Source organism: Tenrec ecaudatus, chromosome 4 (assembly GCF_050624435.1).
Source record: "Tenrec ecaudatus isolate mTenEca1 chromosome 4, mTenEca1.hap1, whole genome shotgun sequence".
NCBI lineage: Eukaryota > Metazoa > Chordata > Mammalia > Afrosoricida > Tenrecidae > Tenrec > Tenrec ecaudatus.
Window position 1 is genome coordinate 100,064,284 of NC_134533.1, and position 24,961 is coordinate 100,089,244.

General features: G+C 36.8%; 1 protein-coding gene across 1 annotated transcript in view; it reads left to right on the top strand.

Moving 5' to 3' along the window:
* Positions 1-24,961, top strand: part of DYNC2H1 (dynein cytoplasmic 2 heavy chain 1) — a 349,851-nt gene that overhangs the window by 62,072 nt on the left and 262,818 nt on the right. Inside the window, exons 30-39 of the mRNA XM_075546528.1 lie at positions 2,951-3,070; positions 5,228-5,378; positions 6,554-6,759; positions 8,682-8,864; positions 9,635-9,817; positions 12,667-12,890; positions 13,928-14,043; positions 17,195-17,394; positions 18,200-18,464; positions 19,717-19,924. Of these exons, the coding sequence (XP_075402643.1) occupies positions 2,951-3,070; positions 5,228-5,378; positions 6,554-6,759; positions 8,682-8,864; positions 9,635-9,817; positions 12,667-12,890; positions 13,928-14,043; positions 17,195-17,394; positions 18,200-18,464; positions 19,717-19,924 (1,856 nt within the window). The remainder of the gene's footprint in view (positions 1-2,950; positions 3,071-5,227; positions 5,379-6,553; positions 6,760-8,681; positions 8,865-9,634; positions 9,818-12,666; positions 12,891-13,927; positions 14,044-17,194; positions 17,395-18,199; positions 18,465-19,716; positions 19,925-24,961) is intronic.

A 24,961-nucleotide genomic window follows, 5' to 3' on the forward strand; every position in this document is an offset into this window, starting at 1 on the left:
CATCATTCTGAGACCATAAGGTCAAACATTAATGAACTCCCCCCTAACGTGCTGGCGAGAGCCGCTGCTCTTGGTGAGTCGAGCGATGTGAGCTGGTATTGGAGATTTCTCAGGCTTTATGTGGCTTGTGTCCTGGATGTTCCCTACTCCTGGTTGAGAGGAATGCTAATTAATTTGGAACTTTAAAGAAACCCCATCTGTGTCTTAAACAAATGACTATTTTAAAGCTACCTATTTTTAAAAAATTTGCTAAAGCAGATAATAACTTCTCATCATAACTGCATATAACTTAAAATGAGATTGTTTGGCCAACCCAAACTGACAGAATATCACACACACAAAACTAGTAAAACCAGAATCTTTATCCCACAAACTTGGGAAAACAGAATTTAAAGGGCGAAACAAAACTTACAAGCAAAGACCAGCCTTACAAACAAAATAATAACCTGAGTTATCTTCTGTGGCTGTGACTCTGTAGTTGTCACTTTATTGTTAAAACAATGAAAAGATTCATGTTAGTGGAATACGTTTAATCAGTGGAACATATTTAAATTAATTCCATTAAAATGATGACAGTCAAATTTCATCATAGTTTAAAATCAAGACCACACCACTCTTTTATTTTCTTGATTTCAAGTTATAACCCAATGACTGCATTCATCATGAATTTTGACAGAAAGCATGATTGTGGTTGCGATGCTGCTTGTCTTGGTTAGGTGTTCAGGCATCAAGAGAAGATGCAGGGTGGTCTTCGAAAGGTAGCAATCATAATAAGACCCCTGACTTTGTAGAAAAAAATCTTAGATTTTAATTATATCTATCATCTCATTCGATGCATAAATTAGAGCCTTAGTTTTTTCATTTGGTTAATGCAGATCTTAATGCCCTTTGCAACTAATTTTGGAAATTAAATGAAATAACAATTTAAGTATAAGAGTTCTAGTTTCAGAAACAGGTGCAGTTCTGCCCTGCCCTATAGAGTTGCTGTCAGTCAGAAGGAACTTGGTGGCAGTGAGTTTATTATTTTATATTTCTATTTATTTATTTATTTTATATTTTAATTTATTTATTTATATTTTTATTATTTTATTATTTTATTTTTGTTTATTTTTTAAAAGATAAATAGTGCTTGAAATAATCCTAGTGACTTAGTGGGTTATGCTTTCAAACCATGAGGTTAGCATTTTGAAAACACCAGCTTCTCCCCTCGAGGAGTTACAGTCCTGGAAATCCGTAAGGCAATTCTAACCTGCCCCATAGGGTCACCACCATGAATCAGAATTTGCTCAATGACATTGAGTTTGGTTTGGTACTTGGGGCATTACAGGGGTCTTGGATCTCTTTTCTCTTTAAAATATGACTTATGCCCAATATGATTTAGGTAAGCATGTACACTTGAAACTAGAGTATATTTTGAGCAACTATTGGAAAGAAAGATGGATAAATTCATCATCATCCGCTAACATAAGGCCAGGGGCCAACTACTTGTATGAAAGATCAGGTTGAAGCTGAAGAAAATTAATACAAATTTATGAAAGTCAAAATATAACCTTGAGTATATCCCACATGGATTTCAAGGACATTTCAAGGAAAGATATGATGCATTGAATGTGAATGATTTAAAGACCAAAAGAATTATGAGATGACATGAGGTAAACAAAAGGTCATGAAAATGACAGGAAATAAAATCAATATCAGAATGAATGTCAGGAGAGACTTAAAAAAGTTGCTGTTTAACATACAGGAACTAAAGTGACTGAAAGAAATGAAAAAAGAGATGGATAACCTTTTAGGTTAGCAGATCAACACTTGACACACTGCTCCACCAGAGACCCCCAGCAAACTATCCAGTCTTAGTTGGGTGTCAGCATTTTATTGGATGTCAAATTCATAAAGTATTGTAAGCATAGAACATTTGTGCTTTTGGGTAATTTTTTTGGGAGCAGATGAATGAAAGGAGAAGAGATTACGTTGCAGCAAATGAGTTGGAATAGCGAGGGCTGGGGTTCTGCAAGGTCTCTGATTCCTCAGGTGGGCGTGTCTTGCCTTCCTCCGGGAGACAGTCACACTCTAGCTTTAACTGCTTCTGAGCCCAAGGACATGGTATTGTATTTTAATACACGAAAGGCTGAATTAAAAAAGCTGGGAGTTACAGTTAATTTTAAGGAATTGATGAGATGATGTATGATTGTATTTTTGTTCTGATATTTTATTGTAAATGATACTTTTAAAAGTATCATTTAGCTGATATCCGGGGTTCAAGTGGGAAGAGAATGCTTTGAAAATGATGATGGTGGCATATGTGCAAATGTGCTTGACACACTGGAGGAATGTGTGGATTGTGATAAGAAATGTAAGAGCCCCAAATAAAAGTATTTTAAAAATAAGTATCACATATAACAGTGATTTATATTTATATATATATTCACTGTTAATATTTATTAGTAGTCATTATTTCAATTTTAATTTTTGTTAAATAGAATCAAGCACTTGAAGGAATGTTTTGTTCTGATTTTGAAACCAAATTAGTTTTATAAAAGGAGTCCATTTAATCATTGTGTCATACAGTTCATCCTGATGAAGCAATTCTTTTCTGATTATGAGACCCACAGGACAGCATGGGTCATGAGACCCAGTTCCTTGACTCATCTTAATGATAGAATGAATGGGTTACTTTTTAGTATGCAATAAGTATACACATATATAGTAAAATTTTAAACAGTGATAGTTAACATCCTTTTTGGAATTTTCACACTTACAAAGAGATGGAAATAGTATTCTTCCAAGTTATTTAAATCGCTTGTTTATAATACAATTTTGTATCTTATAATACTTTTTGGAATATGGAGTCAATGAAAACTTATAATCTTTATTGAGATAAACTAATAAGACAGTAAATAAAGTATTTGGTTTATGACTTGAGTATATTCTTTTCTAATTTTATTTGCAGACGTGGTTAAATGATTTATCCTTAGAAATGAAAGAAACTTTGAAACAGCTGTTGAAGGAATGTGTTACGACTGGAAGAAGTTCTCAAGGGGCAATTGACCCTTCTCTGTTCCCTTCACAGGTATGCAACACTTACATGATGTTAGGGGAGATCCTTGACCTAGACGGCAGGAGTCTCAGACAACGCCATCTTTCCTCTTCCTTAGCTGCTAGTCAGCCTGTGCATAAAGCTCAACTGCTGGATCTTAGTTTTCTCAAATGTAAATTGTAGATGTTGACGAAACTCTCCTCTAGCTGTGTTAATTTTCTACAATACAAATCCTTTCTCACTGAATCATGTGTGTATAAAATGTTGAATTGGTGGATGTTCTGCTGTATATATTCTCAACAAAAATAAAATAGTTAAAGAACTAATAGCCTATGATGTAATTCTACTCTGTCACATAGGATTCTTAGAAAAGTGTAACTCAGAGAATAACTGAAAATAGCAGTAAGTCAACCGAGCCTTTAAGATTATAATAGTTAAGAGGGTATAAGATAGAACTATATAGCCATGTAATTTAAAATTTAATGTTAAATATACATTCTGTATTTGATATTATTTTATATCATCTATGCAATATAAAGTATTTGATCTTTATACCTACGTTAGGAAGTCATTTTGAAGGTTAAATCAAAGCGTGCATGCAGATCACCAATATTAACCATTGCATTTTAATGATAGTGACTTTTTAGAATGTATTAAGGAACTTGAAAATGAGTCACGAATGTCTTGATGATCATTTCTGTTTATATCTCACAAAATTATATAGAAGATTGTTAAAAATGAGATTATTGATTTGCATCTGTAATAAGGTATTATTGACTGAAAGGAAATCTGATTGTTAAGTTTGGATGAAGCAAGTAAAAGATTTTCATATGGAAGTTAAAGAAATTTGTATTTTTGCAGGTTAAAGCCACCCCACCTACATATAATAAATAGTAGGCTATAAAAATTCTTATATACAGGGCAAAATCTTTTCTGAAAAGTCACATTTGTATCTGCTCAAAACTTCACTGTATACTCGATTTAAAAAATGAATGTGCTTTGTATCACAAAAATGCGATGATTTTGCCTGGGAAAGAATTACTAATTTGCTTTCTCATCCATAAAAGCACTTTCATGTGACATTTGTAGAATGGGTCAAGTTATAGCAAGACAGTAACTTAAATATTCATCAACAAGTTATAAATTATAGTATAATTTTAATATAATTGCATGAATGTATCTGATGAATAAAGAGAGGCATTTGATATTCTTTGGGATGCTGAAAGGTATATATCAGAAACAATCTATTTGTTAGTAATTGCTCAACAGATTGAGCACTTTTATAGGAGGTGGATCTTATCTTTAGTTCAAAAGGAGATAATGGTACCCCCACCCACCACAGAAACACTTAAGGACTATATGTATTACACAGTTTTCAAAATTTTCAAAGGTAGGCACTTCAGTTTATAATTTTCCCTATCCGTATATTGGTGGTATTACAGAAAATCTCTTATTCAGTATGAACATTTCATATTTTATGTAAATTAATTTATGTTTGTGGATTCAACCATGGCAGATTTAGACTAATATTTTCTTAATTTAGGAGCCTTCGTGGTGCGTTGATTAAGTGTGCAGCGGCTAACCCCAAAGGTCATCAGTTAGGACTTTCCAGCTGTTCCACTGGAGAAAAAGTCTGTCAGTCTGCTTCCAGTTTCCAGCTTTGGAAACTGTGGGAAAGTTCTGCCCCACACCATAGGACCCTATGAGTTGGAATCAATTTTATGGTTGTGGGTTTGCTTGATTTAAATGGAACAGGAATTTTGGAATTCTAGACTTCACTGGTATACTCAGAAATTATTTTGAAATACAAGATTGTCCTTTTATTAAATATAATGTGTCATATTGATTTCTTTGGGCCCCATTTGTTATAAAAAGAAACTGTTTATGAGGAAGGTCTTGGACAGAAAAGATGAAGGGCCACAGCACGCTGGGTGGGTCCAGGACTGGGAAATAGGACTGTCATTAAGTGATAGGAGATGGTGTCCGAGAGGCAGACTTGGGCATCACCACACAATGCTTTGTGTCCTCCAAGCGCCTCCATGAATGTTCCCAGTGCTAATAAGACTTTTAGGTGGAGAAATGCAATATTTACACTTGGAAATTTGGAAAAAAGGTATCTTTTCTTAAATTTAAAAATCACATCTAATTAAATTTGCCTTTCTAAAAACAAATTGTCTTTATATTCCATAGATATTATGCTTGGCAGAGCAAATTAAATTCACTGAAGATGTAGAAAATGCTATCAAAGACCATACTCTCCATCAGATTGAAACCCAACTGGTGAATAAGTTAGAGCATTATACGAACATTGACACAAATTCTGAGGATCCAGGGAATACTGGTAAGAAATAGGTCCTCTTTTTATATTTATTTTTTGTTATTTAAACATTATTTTAATAGTAATACCTGTGATTTCCAACTGCCGTATTGTGGCTGTCAGAGGACCCTATTCTTGGACTCTTTTCTGTCTCTGTTAATGTGGGTTTTCGGTTACATTGTTTTCAGGCCTGAGGATATCAAAAAGGGGTGGTCCATGGAGGTAAATTCACTGCTGGCTTTCGGGTATTTCTACTGCTGGTCTTCTTCGATTTTCCTGCTTCATCATGTAGCAGCTCAGTGCATACTGCCAGCTGGAAGCTCACTGGAATGACAACGAAAAGGCGCAGACTGAATAATGAGGGAAAGAGCGAGAGAGCCTCAAGGGAGAGAAGACCCTTGGAGCTCTGTGCCTGCTGGTTTTAGTAACATGCTGAAGGAGAGAGCGTACAAAGTTTCAGATTCAAGACGTATACTTGGGCACAACTTCAGGCTCAGGATGTTTTTAGACTATTAAAACATGCTAGCATTGTATAGAACAAATACAGACTATAGCAAAACATGGTCTATTCATAAATATATTCTGATGTAAAGAAAGATTTCCTTTTGTTTGCAACAAGGAATCTCCTTTTCACTAAGAGTTTGCACCAAGTTTCCAGTATATTCAAACAGGCACACATTCAAGGTTTCATCAGAGTCCTTGCACCCAAGTTAGCCTTCCAGGGAGAGCAGGGCAGTGTTTCCTTACAATCCAGGTTTGTACATGTACTCAGAGGGAGAGACAGTGTGGAGTGTGCTTATTCAATTATTTTCATTTTGACACTGGGAACCCTTTCCCCTTGGATTTTGATGTCTCTGTTTTCAAATTCAAAATTCTTATATCTTATATAGTGGTGAACTGGACATTTTATTCTTTTTTCCATTGTTTGTATTCTTTATTAGTAGTTATACAGTGGAAATTCTTAATAGTTTTTTTTCTCACATAGCATACAATTTAATAATTAAGTCATATTAAAAATATTTGTGCAATAATTACCACAAGATCTGGACATTATTTTGTGTGTATGTGCTTTGTGTTATGCACTTATATTGGTGTGATATTTAATTGTATGAAAATTTCCATTTAGATTCATTGAGAAATCTGAACATAGTCAAAAGCCACAGAATAACAGTTTTCTAATTATTTTCATTTGTGTCTAGAATCTGGCATCTTGGAGCTAAAACTTAAAGCACTGATTCTTGACATTATTCATAATATTGATGTGGTGAAGCAGCTGAACCAAGTTCAAGTTCATACGACTGAAGACTGGGCTTGGAAAAAACAAGTTAGATTTTATATGAAAAGTGATAACACATGTTATGTTCAAATGGTGGATTCTGAATTTCAGTATACTTATGAGTATCAGGTATGACTATTGACAGAAGTATTTTATTTTTTCAGTTAGACGATTTTGTTCTTTTAGTAGTTAACTTTTTGAGATTTTAATGTTTTTTGGGTACTAAAGTTTTTCATGTTTCATATGAATTAAAAACATGTTATGTTAGAAAAAATCCTATTCATATTTTTAAAATGTTAAATATTTCACATTAGGTTGAATTCTGTAATATTTTCTTAGAATGACTTTTATATAAATGTTGAAATAAGTCTACTCCAAGAGGGATTGAATGTAGGCAATAGCAATAGAAACAATTTGGTGCGTGTCTCCTTAAACAAGACCCAAATGAGAACCTTTGTAAATAAGCTAAATTATTTCAATTTGTAAAGTAAAAAGAATTTTTATATAGATGATTTAGTTTATGTGACTTGTTCTCAGAAAACACAGCTGTATGCTCTCTATCTTATTTGTCCTAATGACTCATCAGAATATATTTGACAATTTGTTAATAAACATATGTCTGTAGAGCTGCCTGTTGCACAGGAAATGCATTGTAAAATCCAAAGCTTTCTACCTAAATGAAGGAAAAGACCTACAGGTTGCAGGTCTTTGTAATACAAGAGAAATTTTGCAATCTTGAGACTAATTTGGCACATTAGAAGTCATTGATTCCATTAGGAATTTTTCAAATTAACACTTTGAGGTATATTCTACAATATATTTATAGAATTGTGTATTTTAGAAGCTTTTTTTGGGTACTTATCAACTCGAGGGTAGGGCTTCATAGCAAATTATTGTAATTACTAAGTAAGTATTGTAAGTAGTGATTTGTAAGCCTGTAAATAAAGGTTGAATTGGCAAAAGTTGTGTGATATATTTACACAATGGCATAAAAGAAAGAAAGAGAGCTATTGAGAAAGAAAGAGCAGTCAAACATCCTGTGGGATTTGGTTCCTTGATTTGGAGGCTAAAGGTAGTAAGTATAATGTGTTTAGTGTCTCTATTTTACCTACTAGTTCATTGCATAGTACCTGGGGTTTTAGAAGCTTGCAGCCAGCCTTCTAAGGCACAGTTTGTCTCTATTTGATTGGAGCAACAGAGGAAGAAGGAGGGCTAGAAGAGGAAGAAGATGGGAATGTGTGACTATCTCCATGAACAGCTGCTTGCTTTGCCACGAGACCGGCATACCTGGAGAATGGCTGGCTGCCCATTACTGAACATTTTGATCAAAGATTCCATAGAAGGATCTTGATCAAAAAGAGTGAAAAGCAGAGCAGAATTTCAAATTCTTACAGTCTCTTGACTCTGTACCCATGGAAGATGTATGAACCCTTGAAACTATTGTCCTGAGATCATCTTAAAACTTGAAACCAAAAGTAATTCCTGAAAGTTTTTTTTAAAAAAACCCCAGTAATTTAGCTTAAGTAGTTAAAAAGAAGGCCTGCCTTGAACATTATATTCTTTTAATAACTATTCATGTAGGACAAAACTGAGAACAGCAACTTGAAAGGCTAGACAGACTCCTTTGTGGGACAGTGCCCTCTTGTAATGGGGTGGGGCGGGGGGGGGGAATCGGCCACTAGAGGGGAGTGAGAATTGTTGAATAGCTTGAAGGATGTAACCAGTGTGACTAATTCTGCACATAGAAATTGTTGAGATTTATGTTTTGCTGTGTGTATTTTCAACAAATTAACAAAGTTTATGTAAATAGAACTTGAAAGAACTATTTTGAAAACTCAATATTTTAATTGAGGTTAGAAAAGAATGTGCATTTGAGAAATAGCAAAGTTAAGTTGTACTTTGCAAAGTTTCTTTCCATAGAAAATATATCATTTTTTTTCTTTGTCAAGACCTCTAACCTATTTATTGCATTTTACATTTTGACTAGAATCTTTTTGTGTATAAATAAATGTTGACTGCAACACTAATGCCCTTTGTGTTTCTTTACATAGGGGAATGCTCCCAAGCTGGTTTACACTCCACTGACAGATAAGTGCTACCTAACGCTCACTCAAGCCATGAGGATGGGACTAGGAGGGAACCCTTATGGACCAGCAGGGACTGGAAAAACGGAGTCAGTAAAGGCTCTGGGTGGACTTCTAGGGAGACAAGTTTTAGTGTTCAATTGTGATGAGGTAGATCTATAAATATTTATCAAACTATATAATAATAGGTACATTGTATGTTTGCATTTTAGGAACCCTAGTGGCTTAGCGATTTCCCAGGAGAATGTTGTGGCTTTCTACTCCTGTAAATATTTACAGTCTCGGAAACCCACAGGGGCAGATCTGCTGTCTCCTACAGGGTTACTGTGAGTCAGAATTGACATGACGGCAGTGAGATGTTTGGATTAGCTCAAGTGAGGTGTGCTTCTGAAATATTTTAAAATCATTTTATTTTTAAATTACTTGAAGACAGAGCTTGTTTTAATTCAATGTATAATGGAGAGTATCTGCACATTACAAAAGTATGGTAGTTCCAAAGTATCTCCAAGAAGAATGATTGCAAATAACAAATTTTTAAAAAGACAAGGCTTATGTTACATTGTTAAAAATATGTTTTTCATAAAGGAAGTATTAAGAAGAACGAGGAATCCCTTAAATTCATTTAAGGTTACAATGTAGGGAACATGCTATGTAGGATTTATATTTCTGTTTTAAGAATAACAAAGAACATCTTGTTATCTATTTTGATTTGTAAACTTTTGAGGATGCTTTTAGAAAGGTGATTTGGTTTATTCATTTAAAACACCCTAGGTTTTGAAGGACCAGCTGTGCATTCCCTACTCAAAAAAGAACCAGAGGGGCATAGGGGGATGAGATGATTTGTTGATCTTAGGGAGAAATGACAAATACGAAATCATTATTAGAGATATTAATAAATCTAAATATTTGTTGTTTCCCAGGGCATCGATGTGAAGTCAATGGGAAGAATATTTGTTGGTTTGGTGAAGTGTGGGGCCTGGGGGTGTTTCGATGAATTCAATAGACTCGAAGAATCTGTGCTCTCCGCGGTATCTATGCAGATCCAGACAATCCAGGACGCTCTGAAGAATCACAGAACTGTATGTGAATTACTTGGCAAAGAGGTATAGAATTCTGCCATCACCTGTGCTGTGACTAGAGAAGTATACATTTTGTAAGAATGGAATTACTCGTATGCAGGCAGGAGGCCATCATTTTCTATTACTTGTGTTTTTAATATGTTACCGCTTTTACACCTTTTTACTTATGAAATATCCCTGAGGCTTCTTACTCCTTACTTCGTGCCATACCACCATTCATTTTCAGATGCTCAATATGAATAATTGTGTTACAGTGGCATTTATTAACTTTGACTGAGTGGGAAGTCCAACCTCACACCCGGATGGGCTCTAAGGGACAGTTGTGTAATTAAGGGGAAGAAATTAAGAGACAGGCACAAGTTTTGTGGTGCCCACCTCTGCCATGACTTCAGGAGCCAGGTCTTCACAGAGAGAGATTATATTTCCACCATCAGTTTATATACTTTCAGGACATGCAAGCCCCCCTAGTTACAGGTAACCACATTGGTAACAAAGTGGTTTGTTCCCTAACCCTGATGTCCCTGATTTCATTGGAGGAGTAACTTAACGTCAGTGCTGAGGGCAGGGAAGGGGGAGTGACCGCACCCCTGAACAAGGAGAAAACTTGCAGCATGGCTGCTCTTACAGATAAAGCTGCAGGTTAGATAGCAGTCAGCCATGTGCTTGTACGAGGTAACTAAGGTAGTACTAGTATGGGAGGATAAAGTGAGGAACAATGTTAGGAGACTGTGATTGGGACTCATCTCTAAGTCATAGGTGTGAAGGCCTTCCACTCCGGAATCCTGGCCTGCCAGGCTTCGTACAAGATGAGGATAAAGAATTCATCTGCATACACTCTTCCCGTTCCTCAGTTTCCTGCAACTGAGCACTTCCTCTAGACAGGCACTGTTCTTAGTATTTGTGCATTTCCTTCTTTGGTTACTTAACGATGACCCTACTTCCAAGACTCACTCGTTGAAGCAGATACTAATGATTTTACCGTCTTTCATGGATGAGGAAACCAACCTTGATAAATTAAGAGTAAGTAGTGGGGCTGGGAATTGATCTCAACTGTGTCTAGTTCTGCAGTCTAGTTCTTTTTTGCTATCTGGTAAGCATTGGCCTACTGTGTGAACATTCATTCAGCCCCACCAGCCGATCTGTGGGAGAAAGAGGGTATGTTCTCCTGTAAAGATTTAGCGCCTTGGAAACCCTATCGGCCATTGGTTTTTGTTTTGACTCTGTGTAACTGTTAAAGCAATAAGCGCTGAGCAGCCCCTCACTCCCATGACGTCTTCCCATTGTTAAAAACTGACGCCTCACAGCAACCCCATAGGCAGAATAGAACTACCTCTATTGGTGTTTCGAGACTTTAACTTTTTCCTGGAGTAGAAAGCCTCATCTTCCTACAGCAGAGTGTCTGGTAGTTTGGAGCTGCTGACCTTGTGGTTAGCAGCTCAGAGCAGAACCCACTATGCTATTGTTCTGTGTTATTAGATGTTGAGTTAGTTTGAACTCCTAGCAGTCCTAGGTACAAGAAACCGCGCAGTTCTGCACGATCTTCACGATGGTTACTGTGTTTGAGCCCATTGTTGCAGCCCTAGAGTCAGCCCGTCTCGTCCAGGGTCTTCCTCTCTTTTGACACCCCTCCATTTGACCAAGCATGATAGCCTCTTCCAGGGGCTGGTTTCTCCTAGTAACACGTCCAAAGGACTGTAGGTGACGTTTCACCATTGCTGTCTCCAAGGAGCTGTCGGGCTGTACTTATGAGTCAGATTTGTTGCTTTTTTTTGGCAGTCTATGGTACTTTTCATATTCCTCATTAGTAAATTCTTGTTATTAAAATGGAAGCTTTTTAAAAAGAGAAATTGGAAGATCTCTATGCAATGTATAGTGCTGAATACAATGAAATTGATTAGACGTGTGAAATTTTCCTGTTAGCTCTAGTTGCATTTTACAGTGAGCACATATTTTGGGTGTAGGCAAAGATAATTGTCAACATGTTATTTATACACATGTGCTTAAACTCTTTACAAATAAAAGCTACTGTGTAAAGATTGCTTCTTTGCCATTAAATGCTCTCATAATCTCTTCTCTACCCCCACCCGCCTTTTTTCCCCCTTCTTAAAAAGAAAGAATTCTCTTTCCTGATTACCATTACGGATCCTTTGACCTGTTCTTTGGCCACCTGCTTCCCAGGAACCTTTTCTGAGCTCCTCCAGCTTCTGCAGTGTCAGCCTCCTTTCCTTGGTCCTCATCAGCTTTCAGCATCTTTTCTGTCTTAATAGTAATCAAAACACAAGGGAACCTTTCCTGGATTTATTTCCCCCTCCCCCATTGTTCTTTTTCTTTTATTCACAAGCAGCTTTGTTTGTTTGCTTGCTCCAGCTGTGACTAGTTTTGAATTGCCCATTCATTGGTTCTTTACATGCTGATTTGGCTTTTGTACTTAGTGTTTGGGGCAAAATGGTCCTTTGAGGGGCTTCCATGATATTCTGCACCTCCACATTACAGAATTTATTACAATATGATAGCTTATTTATAAACTTTAAACTTCAGAAGGGCATGAATCATTACTGACTTCAATTAGAATCGCATTCCAAAGTGCCCAAAATGAAGTCTTTTAATAAATGTATGTGTTGAATGAATAGACATTTAAACTGGTTACTATCTATTTAGCTTTCTGCTTCAAAAACATGATTATAGGAAGCCTTTGTAAAGCAGTGTAGAACCCGAGACATTTCTTATACTTTGGATAAGGAGATGGATGCTTCAAACATCGAAGGTTACTGTTTGCTGACGTGTTAGGTTGTAAATGCAGAGAAATGTCACGTACATTTACATTTATACTTGATTTATATCTTTGATGGCTTTATTTTATCTTAACATTTCAGGTAGAAATAAATTCAAATTCCGGAATTTTTATCACTATGAATCCTGCTGGAAAAGGCTATGGAGGAAGACAAAAATTGCCTGATAATCTTAAGCAACTTTTCAGGCCAGTAGCTATGTCCCGTCCCGACAATGAGCTTATTGCAGAAGTGATTCTCTATTCAGAAGGCTTTAAAGATGCGAAAACATTGGGCAGAAAATTAGTCGCAATTTTCAATTTATCTAGGTGAGTTTTCCTATTCCAATTTGCAGAAGCACCCCTAGTGATTGACTTATGCTGCTGACCTGGTAAGGAGTGTCTGTGGCTGCGCCCCGTCTCTCCCCTCTGGTCTCTGTTAATCCACATCCTGCTTTTCCCACCCTAGGCTTATCCTCGAGTCAGTCAATTTTTCTGGTTTCCCAGGTAATCATTAGGTACCTCAGCTTATACTTGGGTCCGCTTATATTCAAGTATATACGGTACTTACAATGGAGTATTGAGTACTTAAGAGAATTCTTTAATAAAAATGAATGAATTAAAAATGCTTATATTGGGGGCTTCTGCCACAATCTACGCACATCCACTGTGTCAAGCTCATTTGTGCATATGTTGTCATCACCATTTTCAAAGCATTTTCTTTCTACTGGAGCCCTTGGTATCAGCTCATTTCCCCACCTTTCCTCCCTCATGAACCCTTGATAATTTATAAATTTTTTTTTTCATGTCTCCCTTCACCCACTTTTCTGTTGTCCATCCCCCTGGGAGAGGGTTATATGTAGATCATTGTGATCTGTTCCTCCCTTCTTCCCCCCCCCCCCTCCTTCTCCTTCCCCTCCTGGTACTGCTGCTCTTGTGGTTGGTCCTGAGGGGAAGATAAGTAATTGGTATTGCACTAATTGCCAGCTGACCACTCGAAAGCTCCTACTATTTTCTAGACAACCTAACATTTTATTCCATCTAATCTAAGAGATAGGGAAACCAGCCAGTATGAGAGATAGATAGCAAGGTGAGTTGGTTGTAGACTTTAGGAATGAAAGTGATAGTAATGTAGTAGTATCTTCACTAAGATAGCTCGCTCCTGTAACGCTTATCCTGAACCTTGAGAACCATGTGTCTTCTTCAGCTTAAGGTCATTATATGAATGGGTCCTATACCTAGATGAATGGAACATCAGTCTTCGTTTCTATATATCACTAGGTACATTCTGTATTTCTTTGGCTCTTGTGCTAAACTGATTTTCTGATAGTTACTTGATGTTTAAAAATTTTGTGTCCTAACCGCAGGGAACTTTTGACCCCTCAGCAACATTATGATTGGGGCTTGAGAGCTCTCAAGACAGTTCTGAGAGGAAGTGGAAATCTCCTTAGACAGACGAAGAAAAATGGCATTAAAGAGAACGGTATGCTTGATTATTCCAAATAAAATTAATTCTATATTAAAATTGTATTTTAAGAAATTTTATATTTAAAGAAAAATTACAAGGATACTATAGGAAGTTTCTTTATATTCTGTCTCCAGTTTCATCCTGTGGTAGCATATGAAATTTGTCACCACTATTGAACCATTATCAAGAGCTTTGGGGGCTGTGGTGGTTTTAGTGGTTTACGAATTAGTTTGCAACCATAAGGTCAACAGTTTGAAACTCCTGTCCACTGCACACAACAAACCTGAGCCTTCTTACTACTCCCATAAAGGGTCACAGTCTCAGAAATTCCCTGGGACCGTTCTAGCCTGTCCTGTAGGTTTATTGCGAATCAGAATTGCCTCAAGGGCAGTCAATTTGGTTTGAATATTTTAGTGATAATTAGAGAATAGTGTAGCTCAATTTTCAATTTTTATTGCACATCACATTCACCTGGAGGCTTGTTAGAACATCGATTACACCCAACTTTACAGTGGAGCTTAATAATTTGATTGCTTAGTCATAAAACAAGAACAGAAGTCTTTGAAACAGGTGGGAGTTTTGACCAGAATTTTCTCTTTCACAGCGATGGTATATTGAAGGAAAATGCCTCTTTTCCTTTTGTCTTTTAAGATGAAGTTAAAAGCTTTTAGTTTTGGAATAATTTGAGATATACAGTACGGTTATAAAGATAGTACAGAATATTCCAATAGCCCATTCACCCGGTTTCCCGTACTGTGCTATTATTAGAACTAAGAAGCTTAGTGCATTTTTATTAACCAAACTCTTGACATTGTTTGGCTTTTAACTCTTTCCCCATTAATATCCTCTTTCTATTTCCTGCTTGAATCTAAGTCACCACGTTGAATTTAGTCATCATTTTCTCTGGAGTCTGACAGGCGTTGAGCCTTCCCTCAGTTTTGTCCTGCAGAGTCTTGAGAGGAGCTCACAGGTGTCAGGTAGAATGTCCCCCAATCTAGGTTTTACATATGTTTCTCTTAGGGCTCCATTGAGTTGTGAGTGCTTAAAACACTACAGACGTGAACTGCCTTTCTGAACATGTAGCAGTGGATCCATCATAACCATATGACATCGCTGACTTGTGCTCACTTTACTTTTTGGTTAAGTTAGTGTTTACGAGGTTTCTGGGTTTAAGTGACTATGTTCCCCTCTCTTTATTCTTTGGAATCAAGTTACTGCATATGCCTCTCCCACAAAAAGTGGGAGCCAAGGATTCAGTGCCATTTCTTGGAGGAGTGATATCTGTATACACTATATGAAATTCTTTTGCAAAAGAGATTAGTCTCTTCTCTCCCTTGATTTATGAACTTACTTGTTTATATCAGACTTTCTGGATTTTTATACTTTGTCACAATTATTTAATTCAAATGCTCCCACTCATAGATGTGTACCTCCTTGAAAGACTGAATTTAAACTTCTTTAAACTTGGCTTTAAAAACTAAGTTAAAACACTGTGAGCATAAGACAATGAGAGCGCAGAAATGGATTACATGATGTCACTTATTTGGACTTCAAAATTACACATATTAAAAAGAAACCTACTTCAGAATTATTATTACGCTGTCATTTTCCATAGTAGATAATAGCTATTGTGTGAAATGACCAATTTTCTGTTTTTCATACTTGAAATAGATATAGTTTATGAGTTCAGGGCTTGAATTAAATTCTAGTGAGGTGAGGCCTTTTTCTTTGTATTTACATGTCTAAATGTTAATTAGTTGAAGGGAAAACACCAGACTAAAAATAGTTTATTTGCTTTTATTTATATATGCTGTCAATCATCAAAGAGCTTGGTAGTGCTGTCAGGTTAGCCTTGGACTGCTAACTGAAAAGTTGGTGGTTCAAAGCCACCTGCTGCTCCATAGGAGAAAGATGAGGCTATCTGTACTTAGGGAGATTTACAGCCTCGGAAACCTGTCGCCATGAGTTGAAATCAACTCAATGGCAGTTTTTTTTCCTTTCGTTGTCAATCATCAGCTAATTAATATCTTTGATGATAAGGAAATCTTATCTTATCTTGAGCTCAGTGTTCACATGTCTTTAAAATGAGCTTGTGAGTCAGTTTTGAACAAGGCTGATCAAAGGTTGTTGAATAGTTTGCTAATTTTTAGTCTGAGGACTTAAAATCTTTGTGAAGCAAAATGGATATACATAAAATCCTTAGTTATACATGAGATATCTTCCCAGGTGTGTGTTCATGTTTGGTGTGTCGGTAAATCAGAACAGGTTGATGTAGTTGGTTCATAGCCTTACTTGAGACAGGGCGCGGTTCAGTGGTTCAAAGCCATACATGCAGCACTGAAGGTGACCGTGGTGAAGTCCTTGTGAGTGAGGGGATACATGACATTAGAAGGCAAGTAGAAACTATCCTGAAGTAGCTGGGAATTTGCTCTTTTTGGAGATGCCTGTGTGTGGACCCTGGTGGTACTTGCTGTGAGTTAGGCCTTGGGATGCTAACAGCAAGGTTGGCAGTTCAAACACATCAGTTCCCCCAGTGAAAAAGACAAAGGCGTCAGCTCTCGTAGAGGTGTGTAGTCTCACAAACCCTACACAAGACCACTGTGAGTCAGAATTGATCGATGGCCGGGGGTTTGGATCTGAAAGTAGTCACTAGGTTCTGCATACCAGCTGCAGTACATCTGCCATGTTCTGTCAGCTGCATTTTTTAGTCTTAAGAGAAATACTTTTCTTATATATACAAATGGAGCAATAATACTTTGTCTACTTCATAGAACTGTTATAAGGGTTACATAGTACATTATAAATGTGAAAGTACTATGCAGAAATAAATGATAATGGTATTATTATCTAAATTTGGGGTATTCTGAGATTCAAATTTCATGGAAAGGAGTCCTTATCTCTTACAGATGCTTATTTTTTGGCAGCCACAAGACTGTTAAATAATTTTGCTGGTTTATATAATAATATGAATATTATATTCTTAAATGTATTATATGTAATTATGTTATATATATAAATAATATAAATTTGTCTTTAAATGCCCCTACATTTTAGTGAACTGTTTAATGACTGATAATTCACATGAAGGCTATAGAGCACTTTGAAACTGTCTTTATAGTCCTTAGATTAATTTTAAGTTCTTAAAATAATGGAAATTTTTCTCTAGTTAATGAAAGTCGTATTGTGGTACAAGCATTACGGCTTAATACAATGTCAAAGTTTACATTTGCTGATTGCACCCGGTTCGACGCATTGATTAAAGATGTCTTTCCTGGAATTGAGTTTAAGGAAGTAGAATATGAACAACTAAGTTCTGCCTTAAAGCAAGTCTTTGAAGAGGCCAATTATGAAATTATACCTAACCAGGTAACTATCAAGAATATTTTATTATCTATCAACCCTCTCTCCTACTTAATGATCTGCTTAAGCTTCATTTTTCAATGTAAACCTCACTTTCTTAGGAAAGTCTTCCCTGATTTTTAAGTTAAGATTTTTCCCTTACTATATACTTTCACTACTTTTTTCATATATACTTGTTTAATATTTAATTTGTGTTTGATTAGTACTGATTCTTCCCAACCAGACAATAATCTTGATGAAGGGCGGAATGAGTGTGTATTTTCGATCACTGTTGTATTTCTAGTCCTTGCGCGAGTTGCTGGCACATCACGGAACCGTCACAGGTCCTTCTGCTGATGGACTGTACAGGAGGGCCCCAATGCCTGTGGAAAAGTTCCATTATCTTTTAAGTCTACTTTTCCACGGGCTCATTGAAACCACTTGCACCTGATTTTGTTAATTGAATAATTACTTCATAGAAATTTCTTTTAATGGATCTTATTGTGATTCACAGATGCATGTTTGTAATGCACACTTTCTCCTTGGATTTTTTTAAAGAATGAATACGCACGTGAATAAAATAATGAACAAATTAAATTGTCAAAATCTGCAGAGTATCCTTAAAAAAAACAAACACTTAATACTGCATTTAAAGATCACATTGTAATATGTTCACATTTAACAGGGTATTCTATTTAAAGCATTATTTTTCCACCAAAGAAAACAAACTTTTAATTTACATGCTTTTGAATAGAAAAAAATACTATAGAATGGCAGAATTGAGTATGATTGAACATTGAAAATCATATATGAACATATTTTTTCCTATTAGATAAAGAAGGCTTTGGAATTGTATGAGCAGTTATGCCAGAGAATGGGAGTTGTTATTGTTGGTCCAAGTGGCGCTGGCAAATCGACCCTGTGGAGAATGTTGAGGGCCGCACTTGGTAAAATCGGCGCAGTTGTGAAGCAATACACCATGAATCCCAAAGCTATGCCGAGACATCAGTTACTGGGTCATATTGACATGGACACAAGGGAGTGGTCTGACGGCGTCTTGACAAATAGTGCTCGTCAAGTGGTGCGAGAACCTCAAGGTTGGTCTCGTGTGATCTGTTCTGTTGTGCTCCGGAATGACTTTTAGAACATGCTGGAATCTGTGTATCCTGCTGTCCATTTCATGGCTGATACTTGGCTATAAGTGACATTAGAAGATGTGAATTTGCTATCTTAGAAATTAATTTACTCTAGGGAGCCCTACCAGGTGGTTCTTTTAATGACTTACAGTGTGTTAAACATTTATTGTAGTTTAAACTCAGATTAATATAATATTAATTCATGAATAAATTAATTTATTGAATAACAAATATTTGGGGAGTGGATAAAATAGCGCATGTTGATAAATGATCAAGATGACAAGTTGAAATTTTGGATATAATCAGCACTTTGAAAACTGTGTTTTGAAAATATAAATGGTAAAATAATGGACTGTTCTACTTTTTTTTACTTCATGTTTAAAGAAATTTATGCCCAGAGTCAGAAGAGACTTCCCATTCTTGTCCACCTCATAATTTTAATTCATAGTTAATTTTTAAGGCAATGAATGGAGAGTTCAGAAGGCTAAAGAATTTTCCATGTAGTCCTTTATTTTCTTTACAATATTACATTAAGTAACAACGAGATATTCTCTGTACTTTTTTTAACCTTTTCACTAGTGTTATTTTCCTCTTTGAATTCAATTCCAAAGTTCCAAGTACAAATTAAGACCACTCTGGCCGAAAAAAGGTTTGTCTTCAAAGACTTGTATACACAACTTTTCCATTGTTTCTTTTGAGGTCATCTATTTGCTTTTTACATATGAGCAGTTAGACAATGCTAATTTCTTGTTCTCGTGTAGGGCCCTGAGTACATCTTTCCTGTATTTACTTCAAGAGTTACCACATAGCCCCCCCCCCCCCCCCATCACGCTTGTGTTCTTTGCCGTTGTAGAAGACAAAGGACTGGAGAGACTCTTAAGACGTCTCCCGAAAATTGAAATACCCAATTCTCGCGCACCAGGTTCTTTCAGTGAGCTCCTAAAGTCAGTATATTCATAGATAAATTAAGCTGTGTTTGTGCGTGTGTATTTCTCAGTCTTTGGCCATTGGAGCCAGGATTGCACATGGCTCCTCCAGCATAGTCACAGTTTACATTGACATGGACATTTCCAATTTGCTCAGATTCTTGCTCTTTATGTTTAAGTTCACTAACATAAAATGACATTTATGCCAGTCACTTATAAAATATCTTTAATGTGTTATTTCTGTGTTTTCATTTGGCTTTCTTTCCTATATTTTGGTTTGAAAATAGATGTCACCTCCTGGATTATATGTGACGGGGATATTGACCCTGAGTGGATAGAATCTCTGAATTCTGTCTTGGATGATAATAGACTACTCACTATGCCCAGTGGAGAAAGGATTCAGTTTGGCCCAAATGTTAACTTTGTATTTGAAACACATGATTTAAGCTGTGCCTCCCCAGCCACGATATCGAGAATGGGAATGATCTTTCTTAGGTAAGACATATGAGCATTTGGATATAATGTATGTTGAATACTTATTTTGGTTTCTTTGTTTCATAAATAATGAAATGCAGTTTCATAATATAGAAAATTTATATATATTTTCTCTATCCTTGTTTTTTCTTGTTGTTTGCTTTTAATTCATTCAAAGAAGCACTTGGATTCTTGTAATTCTATTAGTTTAGAAGTTTAGTTGGTATCGCAGTTTATAAAAAAATTTCTGTTTAAATGAAAGGGTATTTATTATTACCTTTATTTAAATACTGCTTGAATTTAAAGAAGTAAGCATAATTTTTATGAGACAGAGTCCAATGAGGTAAAAGTAAATGGTGATATTTTAGTAAGATGATTTTAGATTCATAGAATTTTAGGCTTATATTAAGTTTGTAAGACTCAGGAGTCAACCTTCTCATGTTACCAATGGAAAACATTTTATTTAATGTTACTTATCATATAACATACGGAGACTTGGTGGCATGGCTTAGGTTTGGGCTGCTAAGTGCTAGGTCCGTTCTTTAAAACAGCCAGCTGCTCCTGTGCGGAGGAGAAGTTGTCTGCGTCCGTGACAGTTTACAGCATCGGAAACCCTCTGGAGGATAATGAGCAAGAGTCAGCTCGATGGCATTTGGTTTGGTTTTAGTTTTATCCTATGATATAGTCACGTAATAGAACGTAAGTCTATGAACCAACTTTATTTCCCAAAATGGATGATATAAATGGGCCGGAAAATTTAATTTTACTTTTATATATATATATATATATGTATATGTGTATATATATATATATATATATATATATATATATATATATATATATATATATATATATTAGAATGTGTTACTTCTCAACCTATACAAGGGGCTTCCTAAAGTTTGTGGAAATTTTCTATTTTCTCTTAATCCCATTTTTGCATAAAATTTTTGAAACCCCCTCTTATAAGTGCCCATCTCTTAGGCATGTTTAAACCTCTATTTTAGATATTACATGACATATGATAATATAATCACATTGATTCAGATTGTGCTTCCATAATTACTTAATGGCTTCTTTGATAATACTGTAGGACTGACTTATATTAAATTAATTTATGAATTCTAATTCATATTTTCCACCATTTGTCTGTCAAGTTTATATCATACTATGGTGGCTTGTGTGTTGCTCGGAGGCTGGAAGCTCTGTCACAGGTATTTCAATTACCAGCAGGGTCACTCAGAGTGAACAGGTTTCAGCAGAGTTTTCAAACTAAGAACAAACTACAAAGAAGGAATAAGCTGTTCTCTTCAGAGGCGTTACCAGTGAAAAGCCTATCGTTAACATTGAAACACTGTCAGATTCTGAAAACCTAATGAACAGAGCAGTGCAGTGTCAGAGAGGGTGCTGGGAGATGAGCCCGTCAGGTCTGAAAGGCACTCAAGATGCGTCTGAGGAAGAGTTGCTCTTTTGAAATAATTGATGGTGACATGATGGATGGAAACCTGGTGGGGCACAACTTAAAATGAGAAGAAACCTCTGAAAACATTAATAATTTGAACTTGGAATGTACAAATGAATCTAGGAAAATTGGAAGTCATTAAAATGAAACAGAAAAATTTGTCTGGAAGTACAATGCTATCTTTGATAGGGTAATATCTATCCGCATACCAGGAAATCCAATCAATACAAATATTCAAATTTATAAACCCACAACTAAGTTAGTGATGAAATTGAAACCCTTAGTCTTACAAAATTCCCACCTGTGATATGATGTGTTTCAATTCCCAAGACCATCATATTTTCCAACTACTGTTCCATCATCGTTGTTTCTCACTTTTCCATTCCAATTGCCAATAATTACCCCTGCATCTTAATGGCATGTTGGATGGATCAACTTCAGAATGAAGCCTTTAGTGGAATTCTTTAATTACATCATTAGCTTCAGTGATTGGTGCATCAATTTGGAGGAAGAAATCAAAGTTGCAATCAAAGCATTAGACAAAAAACAAGACCCTAGAGATTGATGGAATACCAACTGAAAAGTTTCAACAAGCTACTAAAGCACTGGAAGCACTCACTCATCTATGCCAGGAAATCTGGAAGACAGTGAATTGGCCAACAGACTGAAGGAGATTCATATTTGTACCCATTCCAAAGAAAGGTGACCCAATGGAATGCTCAAATTATAAACAATATCATCAGTGTCACATGCCAGTAGAATGTTGCCGAAGGTCATCCAGTAACTGTTAGAGCAGTACATTGCCAGGAAGCTAGCACCGGTGCAGGTTAGATTGGGACGAGGATGTAGAATGAGGGACATCGTTACTGAGGTCAAATGGATTGTGGCTGAAAGGAGAGAACACCAGAAAGGTGTCTACTTGTGTTATTGACTGTGCAGAGGCCTGCAGCTGTGTGGATCATAACAAACTATGGACGGCCTTGAGAAGAGTGGGAAGTCCAGAACACTTCACTGTGTTCATGTGGAACTTGTACATGGATCAAGGGCAGTTGTGCGAGCAGAATTGAAAGATTTGCATTAAAGTTCGGTCTTCTCACCACACTTTTTATATTAAAATTTTTTATTAAATACTTTTATTGGGGACTCATCTCTTATCACAATCCATACATTAATCCATTGTGTCAAGCACATTTACACATATGCTGCCATCATCATTTTCAGAGCATTCTCTTTCTACTTGAGCCCGATATCAGCTCCCCATTTCTTCCCCTCCCTCTCCCACCCTTCCTGTCTCATGAACCTGTGATAAGTTATAGATTATTATTTTCATATTTTACATAATTTGCCGTTGCCCCTCACCCACTTTTCTCTTGTTTGTCCGCCTGGAAGGGGGTTATAGGTTGATCCTTGTAATTGATTTCCCCTTCCTCTCCCCACCGTCCCCTAATCCTCCTGGTGTGTCCACTCCCATTATTGGTCCTGAGGGTTTATCTATCCTGGATTCCCTGCATTTCCGGCTCTTATGTGTAGCAGTGTGCATGCTCTGGTCTAATCCGATTTGTAAGGTAGAATTGAGGTCATGCCAGTGGGCCGAAGGAAGCACCAAAAAACTAGAGGAAAGTTGTGTGTTTCATCGGTGCTATCCTGCACCCTGTCTGGCTCATCTCTTCCCACCACACTTATTCTATCTCTGTGCTGAGCAATTAATCAGGAAAGCTAGGTTATATGAAGAAAACTGCAGTATCAGGATTGGAAGAAAGCTTATTAACAACCTGCATTATTCAGATGACACAATCTTGTTTGCTCAACGTGAGGAGGGCTGGAAGCATTTGTTTAGGAAGATCAAGGACTGCAGCCTCCAGCCTGAATTGCAACTCACTGTAAAGAAAACAAAAATCCTTCACTGAACCAGTAGGTATTATCATGTCAGTGGAGAAGAAATTGAAGTAGTGAAGGATTTCATGTTGCCTGATGTACCATCAGTGCTCATGGAAACCGCAGTCAAGAGATGAAACAGCACATTGCATGTGTAAATCTGTCCAAGACCTCTATAAAGTGCTGAAAAGCAAGGATATCGTTTGGAGGACTAAAATTTATCTGACCCAACCAATGGCATGGACAATTACTTCTTTTGTATGTAAAAGTTGAATCAGGAAGACTGAAGAAAAACCAGTGCATTTGAATTACGGAGTTGACAAAAAATATTAAATGTACTGTGGACCTCCAAAATTACAGACGTGTCTTGGAAGAAGTAGAGTTAGAATACTACTAGAGGCAAGAATAGTGAGACTTCATCTCCTTGCTTTGGGCTTGTTCTCAGGGGACATCACGGATGGTAAAGTGGAGGGTGGAGAAAACGGGGAAGTCCCTCTGACGCAGAGACTCAGACTTCAGAGCAACGGTGGGGTGTGTGATGTAGCACGGTGTCTCAGTCTGCTGTATAGACCGTAGCACGGTGTCTCGGTCTGCTGTATGGACCGTAGCACGGTGTCTCGGTCTGCTGTATGGACCGTAGCACGGTGTCTCGGTCTGCTGTATGGACCGTAGCACGGTGTCTCGGTCTGCTGTATGGACCGTAGCACGGTGTCTCGGTCTGCTGTATGGACCGTAGCACGGTGTCTCGGTCTGTTGTATGGACCGTAGCACGGTGTCTCGGTCTGCTGTATAGACTGTAGCACGGTGTCTCGGTCTACTGTATAGACTGTAGCACGGTGTCTCATCTGCTGTATAGACTGTAGCACAGTGTCTCGGTCTGCTGTGTAGACTGTAGTACGGTGTCTCAGTCTGCTGTATAGACGGTAGCACGGTGTCTCAGTCTGCTGTGTAGACTGTAGCACGGTGTTTCAGTCTGCTGTATAGGCAGTTGCGACCGTTGGAAACAACTTGAGGGCAGCTCACAATAACACAACCAACAATGGTATCTTCTGGTGTTACTTTAAAAAAATGTTTTGGCTTTAGATTTTTAGCAACATTTTCATGTAACATCTCTTAAATTTTAATGTATTCTGATCAGCAGCTTGTGAAAGAATAGATTGAGAGGAAATTTATATTTTTTGCGGTTTATTGGATATATATGAGGGCATTAAACTAAGATGTCTTTGGACAGTGCAAAGAAGGAATAAAATGAATCTTTGTGCGTGATTGCCTCTAGGGAACTTACCTTCCAGTACTCCACTTCCTTGAGTCAATATCAACTCATAGTGCCCCTGGAGGACAGAGTAGAACTCCCCAAGGGGTTTCCAAGGCTGTTTACATCTTTATGTAAGCCAGCCGCTACATTTTTATGACTGGTGGGTTGTATTCTAGAGCTAGCCATAAAATAATTATAGCCTTAATCAATTCCAAAATTATTCATGAATCAGACTCTTCTATGTTATTATACAATTACATCATTGCAATTTTAAATAAAAAGTGAATATTTTATTTTAATAGTTGCATGCAGCTCATATGATGCAGTGCTTTGTGAAAAGTTCTTCAACTTTGACTATGGTATGGCAGTTTGTTTAGTAATTAGATTAAAGGCTTTTCTGTGGGACAGAGAAAAAGAAGTGATGTCAAAGATCAGGATTATGGTTTAGACTGACTTGCTCTCCCTGCCA